This window comes from Cygnus atratus, chromosome 9 (genome assembly GCF_013377495.2).
Source record: "Cygnus atratus isolate AKBS03 ecotype Queensland, Australia chromosome 9, CAtr_DNAZoo_HiC_assembly, whole genome shotgun sequence".
Lineage (NCBI taxonomy): Eukaryota > Metazoa > Chordata > Aves > Anseriformes > Anatidae > Cygnus > Cygnus atratus.
Genome location: NC_066370.1, coordinates 13,906,766 through 13,917,071, shown reverse-complemented (window position 1 = coordinate 13,917,071; position 10,306 = coordinate 13,906,766). Strand labels below are relative to the sequence as shown.

At 61.0% G+C, this 10,306-nt stretch overlaps 1 protein-coding gene across 1 annotated transcript; it reads right to left on the bottom strand.

Moving 5' to 3' along the window:
• Window positions 1-7,612: 7,612 nt before the first annotated feature.
• Window positions 7,613-9,229, bottom strand: CPN2 (carboxypeptidase N subunit 2). The gene has a single exon (XM_035544955.2). The coding sequence runs from the start codon at window positions 9,227-9,229 to the stop codon at window positions 7,613-7,615; it is 1,617 nt and encodes a 538-aa protein (XP_035400848.2).
• Window positions 9,230-10,306: the final 1,077 nt, after the last annotated feature.

The window sequence follows — 10,306 nt, the reverse complement described above, 5'->3', positions numbered from 1 at the left end:
GTGCTAAAATCTTTTCTGAGTTCAGAAAAAAAATATTAAAAATTAATTGATGAAAAAATCATCAGGAGCTGGCCAGTACAATGGCTGTCCCATTGTGAGATGCCTGGGCTGCCCACAGCAGAGCAGGGAAGGGCATGCAGGGGACATGTTGGGGGAAGCCTCTCCTTGGCACCGCAGCGAGGTGCAGCCCAGCAGCCACAAGCCTGGCAGGATGTGCTGGGCACGGTGCTCCTGCAGCACACCCCGGGGCTGGGCACAGCCACAGCCCTGTCATTGCCACAGCCTGGCCGGGAGCTACCAGGAGCTGCCTGCTGCCTGTGAGCCGGTGGGGCCAGCCCTGTATTTTCCTTGCAAATTGGAAATCAATCACAGCAGGAAATTCCCCCGCTGGGAAGCCCTGGCTGTGTTTTACAGCACTCGGAGGTGTTCCAGGAAGGAAGGCAGGGCTCTGGCGGGGCGTTACGTGGCCAGGGAGCTGCAGGGATGCTGGCCGTGGGGTGTGCAGCCCGGCAGGGCTGTGCCCCTGCCAGACCCACGGACGCAGAGGACAGATGTGCTCCGCAGAGAGGGAACCGGTGCGTTCTGGAGCAAACACCTCCAGCCTGACCCCGGCTTTATTAATAACGAGTAATTAATAGGAGAGCAGACGTGCCTTATGTCTCTGAAGACCTTTTAAGATGTGATTATGTTGTGCTAATCTCACCCCCAAGTACTTCCCTGTTTAGACTGCACCGGGCCATTAAATATCCACCAAACCAAAGGAGCGCCCCCCTCCAATCCCATGGGAGGTGCTCGGGGTCTGCTCCCCGGCAGCCAGCCCCGCTTTCAAACCCTCTAAATCAAGCACGAAGCTGAGCCCATATGGGCTGCCAGGAAAAACACTCCCTTTCCCTCACCTGTGTCTCATTACCCGCAGTGCCAGGCTCTGGGGCCGCTCGCTGCAGCCCGTGCAGATGTGCTGCCCCTGCTCACCTCCCCTATTTCACAGCCATCATCGGGACTTAGCAGAGCAGCCCGTGACACTGCACAGGCTTAGCAGAGGTGTGTGTGCAGGTCCCCAGTGCACAGCCACGGGCACGTACCCTAATGCAAAGCACCGGTCCCCCTCCTTTGCTCTTGCAGTATGTTGGTGAGAAGTGTCCGCTCCCTGCTGCCTGCTGCCTTCCAAGCCCACAGGGTCTGGCTCCCCGGGCTTGTGCGGGTGGCAGTGGCAGGGAAGGTGTTTCTGTGCCCGACAGGAGGTAACAGCCAGCCCCCAGGCCAGGTCTGCAAGAGGAATGCTCACTAGGAGGAATGACACGCTGGTGAGCGGTCCATGCCGGGGACAGGTTCAGCTGCAGCCTCTCCGTGCGAGCAAAGTGGCTGGCTGTGCTCAGATGTCACCCTTCCAGGGGACAGGGCAGGCAGCATCCTACAGAGGTTCTGGGGATGCAAGATTTAGAAATTGCATCTCTGTTTTGTCACTGGGTCGCAGCGTGCAACCTGCTCCCACCCCGGCCTCTGACCGCCGGCACCACCTGGGGACCGCGTGTTCCAGCGGGAGGCAGAAAATCCCCACTGGAGGTGACAGTGAGGGCAGCCCTGGGGTGAAAACTCTCCTCTGGTCAGCCCTTCAGAGCGTGGCAGAGCCGCAGGGAAGGCTTTAATATCAGCAGAGAGGAAGCCGAGACAGAGCGGGCAGGAGGCAGGAGCGTTGCGGTGGCCGTAGCGGTTCCGGCACATCCTGGGGTGCCGGGCTGGGAGGCAGCCGGGGCTGGGCACGGTGCCACCACCACCTCGGTGTGGTGCCCCACGGCCACTGCTCGCCCTTCTGCCCCCCGTGGCCCCGCGTGGCCGTGGACAGGCGGTAGCAGCCACTGCCTGTGTTGGGATGCCACCTAGTGTCGCTCGGCAGAAGGTCCCATCCAGCAGCGACATGGTGCAGGCTCCCCAGGCTCACAGCATCTCCGGGGGCCACCTGGGAGGCACCCCAAAACCACCCGGGTCCTGCGACACCCACCCCTGGGGGACAGCACCCCACTGATACCTCTCCACAGCCCGGTGTGGGCGCACGGTGGCCATCGCTCGGACGCTCAGCAGCCTCACCGGTGGCATGGGAGGACCACGGCCACGGGTGGCGTGGTGGAGGAGGAGGACGAGCTTCACCCCCAGCAGCGTGGCCCCCACCTGCAGCGCCAGCACAGCCAGCCCCAGGGTGAGGGAGACGCGGCAGTGCCGCGGGCTGGGCTGCAGGGAGAAGGCCCTGGGGTGGTACCCATCAGGGGACGTGGGTGAGGAGGCCGGTTGGGGGCTTGTGTGACCTCGCAGTGGGGGTACAGGCGGTACTGGCCTCGCCGTGGGTGCCAGAAGAGCAGGAGGCACTTGTATGGTGGGAGCTGCCCGTGGGGTGGTTGGCATCGGTGGGGTGGCAGGAGCCGGAGTGGGCAGAGCAAGATCTGGGCTATTGGCCTCAGGAGGCTGCAGGCTTATGGTTGCTGGAGCTGAGCAGAGGCTGGAGGCCTCCAGTGGCACAGCTGGTGATGGGGTGCTGATGGAAGCCTCGGGTAGCACAGCTGATGATGGGATAATGATGGAGGTCTTGGGTAGCACAGTTGGTGGTGTGGTGGTGATGGAGGCCTCAGGCAGCCCAGTTGGTGATGGGATGGTGGTAGAGGTCTTGGGTAGCACAGCTGATGATGGGATGGTGTTGGAGGCCTTAGGCAGCACAGTTGTTGGAGGGGTAGTGATGGAGGTCTTAGAGAGCACAGCTGATGATGGGATGGTGATGGAGGTCTTGGGTAGCACAGCTGGTGGTGGGGTGGTGATGGAGGCTTTAGGGAGCATAGTTGTTGATGGGTTGGTGATGGAGGTCTTAGAGAGCACAGCTGATGATGGGATGGTGATGGAGGTCTTGGGTAGCACATTTGGTGGTGGGGTGGTGATGGAGGCCACAGGCAGCCTGGTTGGTGATGAGGTCTTGATGGAGGTCCTGGGCAGCACAGTTGGTGGTGGGGTGCTGATGGAGTTCTTGGGCAGCACAGTTGGTGGTGGGGTGGTGATGGAGGTCTTGGGTAGCATGGTTGGTGATGAGGTGGTGATGGAGGTCTCGGGAAGCACAGTTTGTGATGGGATGGTGATGGAAGTCCTGGGTAGCACAATTGGTGGTGAGGTGGTGATGGAGGTCCTGGGTAACATGGTTGGTGATGGGGTGGTGATGGAGGTCTCAGGAAGCACAGTGGGTGGTGGGGTGGTGACAGAGGCTTCCCATGTCACAGCTGATGATGGGGTGATGATGGAGGCTTTAGACATCATGGTTGGTGATGGAGCAGTGTGGAAGGCCTCAGTTGGTATGGCTGGCAACATGGAGGAGGTGTCCATAGGTAATGGCATGGCTGGCAGTGCCATGACAGGAAAGGTCACCGATGGCAGTGCAGTCTGTGCTGCAGTGGGTGAGGCGCCGGGTGACAGCAAGGCTGACATCCTCTGTGATGATGCGGAGGTGAATGGCAGAGATGGGGTGAAGGAAACTGAAGGAGGCAAAGTGGCTGGACAAATCAACTGGTCGTCCCTCAGGGATGCCACTGCTTGCCCTGCCAGGTGGGGTGGAGTCTTGCATGACACTTGGGCGGACAATTTTACCTTCTCACTGTTCTCCTGGATCCAGCCGTGCAGGTAACAGAGGTTGCAGTCACACCTCCATGGGTTCCCGCTTAGATACACTGAGCTGAGCCTCTTCAGCGGGTCCAGGAGTCCTCGTGGGATACTCCTTAGCTGGTTCTTTCGAAGATTGAGGGTTTTCAGATTTGGGAGAGGAGCAAAGACCTTGTCATCAAGAGCAGAGAGCTGATTTGTGTCCAGCTGGAGGTCCGAGAGCTTGCTGAGCCCCATGAAGACTCCTCTTGACAGGGCTGACAGCTGGTTGTGGGACAAGATGAGTTTGCCAAGAGACGTGAGATTGACAAAGATGCCATCTGGAAGTGTGACCAAGCTGTTCCTGCCCAAGTCCAGCTCCCACAGCTGTGGTATGCTGTCAAAAAGGCAGCAGGGGAGCTCCGTAATGTGGTTTGAGCCTAGAGTCAGCAGCTTCAGTTTGTTTAATCCAAAAAAGCCCTGGGGTGGGAGAACCCTGATGAGGTTGTTGTCCAAGAGGAGTTTCTCCAGGTGGGCCAGGCTCCTCAGAAGCGTGGGTGGCAGTGTCCTGAGCCTGTTCCTCTGGAGGCTGAGCTCCAGCAGCCCCTGCTGGGCATCCAGCAGCCCCTCCGGGAGGTCCTGCAACTCATTCTCGTACAGCCGCAGGACTTGCAAGTGGGGGAGTTTGCTAAAGACATTTCCGGGCAGAGCCGTGATCCTGTTCCTAGACAGGTCCAAAAAAGTTAGATTGGCAAGAGAATCAAAAATACCTTCTGGAAGAGACGAGATCGCGTTGATGTGCAGGGAGAGCTCCCCCAAGTGCTCCAGCCCTTCAAAGAGCCCTTTGGGGATTTGGCTGATGTGGCTGTCCCTCAGCTCCAGTCTCTGCAAGCTTGGGAGGTTCTGGAAAGTGCCCACAGCCAGTTCTTCCAGGGAGGCACCAGAGATCTCCAAATCTCTCAGTTTCTCCAAACCATCAAAGGCTCCAGGTTCAACCGCCTTGATCTTGTTGCCGATAAAAAAAATCTTGGTCAGTTTGGGCATGTACCTGAAGGCACCTTTCCTTACGGCAGTAATGCTGGTTTGCACAAAGACCATCTCAGAAATGAAGGGCTTTGCAATCTTGGGGATCTCTTTGACATCATTTTTTGTCCCTCTGTAGACCTCCTGGTAGTCCTTGGGCATTTCGTATGGATCTTCACCCGGGGTTTGGTCTTGGCATTTATGGGGGTGGAAGAAGAGCAAGAAAATGAAAAGGAAATGCTGGTACATCATCCTGAAAAAGGGTTTCAAATGTCAGATTTGAAGAACAATAAGACTTGCATCCACAGCTCTCAGAACCATTCTGATCACATATCACAAGTCATTTTACTTGAAAGAGAGAGGTTGTATAAACCAGAATATGCTGCATTTACAAGAGTTCACTTGTGTTGGTACCAAGGGATGGAGAGGAAGGCAGAGAGCCAGCTGACAGCATGGCAGTGGGGGAGGCTCCAGCAGAGCTGGGTGGTGTCTGCTCTGAGTCTGCTCGCCCCACATTTGGGCTGTAGGCTCAGATGCATCTGGATGAAGCAGACAGAGAGCTGCTGCCCCTTAGTGCTGCCCCAGCAGGGCCAGGACTCAGCAGGGCCACGGCTTGCTCACGCATCAGCAGCACCAACCAGCTCTCTGCTTGCTGGCAGCAAACCTGAGATCAGACGTGGTCCCAGCAGCCAGCCAGCACCAGACGACCTTGTTTACACAGCGTATGCCAAAAAACTTAGCCTGTGGAGCAGCTGGCATCCCCACAGAATGTAACTTTGGAAAATCTAGCATTAATGTAATTTAAAAAAAAAAAAAAAAAAAAAAGAAGAGCCAAGCCCTAGCACAGGTGTGAAAGCACCAGTCCCTCTCCATGAGGCAGGACACATCTTCCCTCGTCTTTCACGATGGCATATAGTGGTGCCACCACAGCCCTTCGGCACAGCTCGTGGGAGGGCTGCCCGGTGTCCCCAGGAGCAGAGACCTGAAGCGACGATGCCTGGTGTATCCCTCTGCCTTCCTCCTCCCCCTGCCTCGCTGCAAATCCCTGGATTTGCTCTGGCCATCCAGGTCAGACAGCTCCACAGAGCACTGTGCTGGGTGGGCTCCCTGTTGGTGCTTCTCTCAGTTCCGAAGAGTTAGTTAAAACATTACTTTAAATGCATCCTTTTCAGGACCCCTGCTAATCACATTATATTTTGGCATTAGTTATGCAGCTTTGTCAGGTAGAAATGGTTGACTTGTAAGCAGCAACCACGTTTAGGACTAGGCTCACTAAAAGACTTGGAGATGTCCGCAGATTTCCTGTCTTAAACCCAGCATTTAGGGCTCTGACCAGCAGCTAGGAGCTGAACTCACTGGCTCACATCCACCAGCAGCAAAAAAAAGAAAGAGCCATGGGCTGCTTCTCAGGCATCCATCAAAGCTAACCATGGCAAAAGCTAACTCCAGGAGGCTAAATTTGCTTTGAAAAGACCTAGATCTTTTCTGAAAAATGTCAAGCCAGGAGGCTGCAAACCGTTGGGTTTGGACAGAAAGGGCTGAGAGGCGAGGTGTGCGCCAGCTGCCCCACGGGGCTGCACACCCTGCCTCCCTGCACACCCTGGCTGCGGTGTCCCTGCCTGTCCCTCTCCCCAGCAGCAAGGACACAGATCAACAGCTCCCCAGAACCACCCTCCTGGCACACTTTAAAGCATTTTGCACCACCGACTTGCCTGAGCTCTCGGGAACGCGTCCAGCCGCCGGAGCTGTGCTGTGCGAGGCAGGGGACGAAGGGTCCCATCACCTGGGGAGCTTTATCCACGGCCCAGGCACGGGGCTTGGCTTTGCAGGGCTGCTCGGGGAGATAAGCACACAGCACAGAGCCGTGGGGAGCAGTCCCATGCACCCCAGGAGAGGATGCAGGCACTGCCAGGTGTTATCTGCTGGCACCACGCAGCAGCTCACATCAAGGGAAGCCCGAAGATCTTCAGGCCAGCCTGTTTTTCCTTCCTCGAGAAGAGGCTTATGTAGCTGAAAGGTGCTGCTGTGAAGCTGCTTGTTCAGACTGGTAACGGAGGTGACTTCTGTGGCCCTGCTGGACAGACACAGAGCTCTGTCCTGGCGGCTGGCCGTGGGGCTGTGGCTGGCCGTGGGGCTCACTTCCGCTGGGCACCAGCCGGGGACCCTGCTGAGCACACTCTGCTGATGGGGCAGGCTGGGAGACCACAAAACTCCCCTCTGGTGCCTCCTCTCCCTCTGGGCAGCGGTGGGGAAGGAGCTGGCAGCGGTGGGGCTGAGGCGGTGGGGAGATGCAGCAAAGCAGCGCGCCCCCGAGGGGGACCCCGGGGCCCTGTGGCTGCGGGCAGGCCGGGCAGGACGGCTCGGGGGAGGGCGGCCGGGCTCTGGCGGGGCCCCCCCGGCTGTCCCCGGCCCGGGACACCCCGAGTCCCGCCGGCCACCAGATGGAGCAGCAGCACCGCGCAGCGCAGCCCCGGCCGCAGCGCCGTCGGGGAGAAGGGTTCAGCTGGCTGGGCGCGCACCCACGCGTGTGCACACACACGCACACACACTCACTCCCTTAGGGCAGCACCGCTGTCCTCTCGGACCCCCGTCTCCGCGGGGTGCCAAGCCCTGCAGGCAGCACCCAGCGAGCAGCACCCCCGGGGACCCGCGCCCCTCGCAGCCTGGCCCAGGGCCTCCAGCCACAGCCCTGCAGGATCACAGCCACCTTCCCCTGCAAGACAGACGGCGTCTTCCCCGTCTGCACCTCGGGAACGGGCTGCACAGAGATGATACATACACTTTAATAATATTTGAAACACACAGGAACGCACGGCTGGGTGAAGAGGCACCGCGAGTCCGGCTCCCGCACAGAGCATGGTGACGGTGACCACGGCGGGGACATCAGTGCAGGACACGGGGCGTTGTTTCGCAGGCTGATTTCAGTGTAGCCGCTGCACCAGCCGGATGACCACGAGGAGCAGCAGCACATGCCCCAGTCCTAGGGTGTAGCAGGGAGCCCTGGTGGTGTGGTCACCTCCGGGCCCTGCGCCGTGACGAGGACGGTGACCTGCAGCGTGCCGCAGGGGGAGCGCAGCACCCAGGCACCCCGGTACTTGGTCCCCAGCCCCGCTGCCTGGCTGGGAGGAGGAGGAGGGAAGCGAAGGCTGAGCCGCTGGCAGCTCGTGGCATTGCAGGACACGTGCAGGGTGCCCTCGGGGTTGCTGTAGGTGCACTGCCCTGGTGCATCCTCCCCGGGCACCGCGTCCCAGCCCTCATCTTTGGCACACGCCAGCTGCCTGTGGGTCACCTCCAGGAGGGGCTGGCCCTGGAGGGTGGCCGGGCTGGCGCAGAAGGCTTGCACGTGGAGGAGGGGGTCGGCGAAGACCTGGAGCCAGCCCAGGAGGTAGGCGAGGCGGCAGTCGCACGCCCAGGGGTTGTCCTCTAGCTCCACACGCACCAGCTCCTCGTTGGCATCGAAGAAGCCCGCGGGCAGGCGGGGCAGGCGGTTGTGCTCCAGCCCCAGCGTGGCCAGGCTGGGCAGCCCGTCCAGCAGCCCCGGGGGCAGGCTGGAGAGGTTGTTGTGGCCGAGCTGCAGCGCCGTCAGCCCCACCAGCCCCCGGAAAGCCTCGGCGGGGAGGCGAGCCAGGGCGTTGTGGGAGAGCGCCAGGCTCTGCACCGCCGAGAGGTTGGCGAAGACGCCCGGGGGCAGCGCCTGCAGCTGGTTGCGGGCCAGGGAGAGGTGCAGGAGGCCCGGGGTGCCCTGGAAGAGGGCGGCGGGCAGGGAGGCCAGCTGGTTGCCCTCCAGGCTGAGGAAGGTGAGGTTGGGGAGGCTGGCGAAGGCGTCGGGGCGCAGGCTGCCCAGGGCGTTGTGCTGCAGCTGCAGCCGCCGCAGTGCGCCCAGCCCCGCGAAGGCCCCAGCCGGCAGCTCGGCCAGCTGGTTGCCGTCGAGGTGGAGCTCGCCCAGCCGGGACAGCGTCCTGAAGGCACCAGGTGGAAGCTGTGCCAGCATGTTGTCGCTCAGCTTCAGGATGCGGAGGGCGGCCAGCGGGGCCAGCAGCCCGGCGGGCAGCTCGGCCAGCAAGTTCTGCGAGAGGTCCAGGGCCTGGAGGCGGCGGAGCGGGCGGAAGATGGCGGGGGGCAGCACCTCGATCTTGTTCCCCCGCAGGCGCAGGTCCTGCAGGCGGCAGGCAGTGGCGAAAAGCCCCGGCTGCAAGGAGTGGATGGCGTTGGAGCTCAGGGAGAGTACAGCGAGGCTGGGCAGCCCTGCCAGCAGCCCCGGGCTGATGGCTGGCAGCGGATTGCCCGAGATCTCCAGCTCAGCCAGGCTGGGCAGCCCCCAGAAGGCGCCCGCCTCCAGCTCCTGGATGTGGTTGTTGATGAAGACCAGCTTGGTGAGGGTGGTGCTGGAGCCCAGCGCCCTGCTCCTGATGCTGCTCAGGGCTGTCTCCACGAAGAAGAGCTGGGTGGCGTTCCCCGGCAGGCCCGCTGGGATCTCCCTCATCTTCTCCTCCGAGCAGAAGACCTTGGAGGTGTCGTAGCACTGGCAGGGTGGGGGGCAGGGGAGGGGCAGCCCCCCCACCAGCAGGGACCCCAGTCCCAGCACCACGTAGACCATCACCCTGTGCTGGAGAAGGAGCCCAGCATCAGCTGCTGTGGATGCTGCAGGGCCACCAGGCTGACCTGCGCTCAGCCACGCAACGAGGGGGCTCTGCTGGTTGTGTTTCTGACTGCCCATTGAGAACGTCCTGCTGGCAGTAATGTTTCAGAGCCAGAGCGTCTGCTAAAGGAGGGAGTGTACGTGCCTGTGCACATCTGTGCACAAGCAGGGGCTGAGCAGAAACACCCAGACCACCACCAGTTCCTCCATGCCTGGGACACCTGCTGGTGCTGCCTGGTGGTGGGGGACAGTGCCCATCCCGCTGTGACACCCACCTGGGGCACCCATGCCATGGGGTGTTTTGGACTTAGAGCCGTGCCCCGGAGCACCGTTGGGCATGGCCTCTCCCTCCCGCCACCTGACTTGTTTCCAGCACTTCCCACGCACCCCAGGCCCCCAGCAAACCCGTCCCAAGCCCCCTGAGCCCTGCCACTTACCGTGAGTGGCATCACGGGGACCACCACCACGGGGACTGCCACCACAGGAACCGCTGCTGAGCCCGCTGTGAGGAGCGAACCCCGCCGAGAAGGGAAGATGTTTTGTGGGGCGGATGTGGAGGCAGCTGACAGACCGTTCCTGCTGGGGCGGAGCTGCCACTTTCTGCTTATCGGCAACAACAACCCGTGTCCTTGGAGTGCTTCAAAAATCAGCCCGGCCCCAGGGGACCGGAGGTGAACGCACACAGGGCACGGGCCGGTGGCCATGGGCATGTCCTGGCAGGGAAGTGGGGCTGTGGCCCTGGACGTGCCCTGTGGCCATGTCAGGGCCCTGCTGCCATCAGTGGCACCGGTCCCACACCGAGCTCAGTGTCAGCTTGCTGCAGCCCCCCAGGAGCCTCTCCGGACTCTGTTAATTCTCATTGAGAAGTGAGGCTGGCAAACATCCCTTGCACAACAGAGGGGACCAGGCACAGCGCAGCGAGGCGAAGCAATGCCCTGGTGAAGGAGCCCACCTTGGGACCACCGTGCTGCGGCTTGGAGGGCAGAGCCACCAGTGCTTGGCAGCCCAGGATCCAGCCGGTGCATCCAGGCAGCG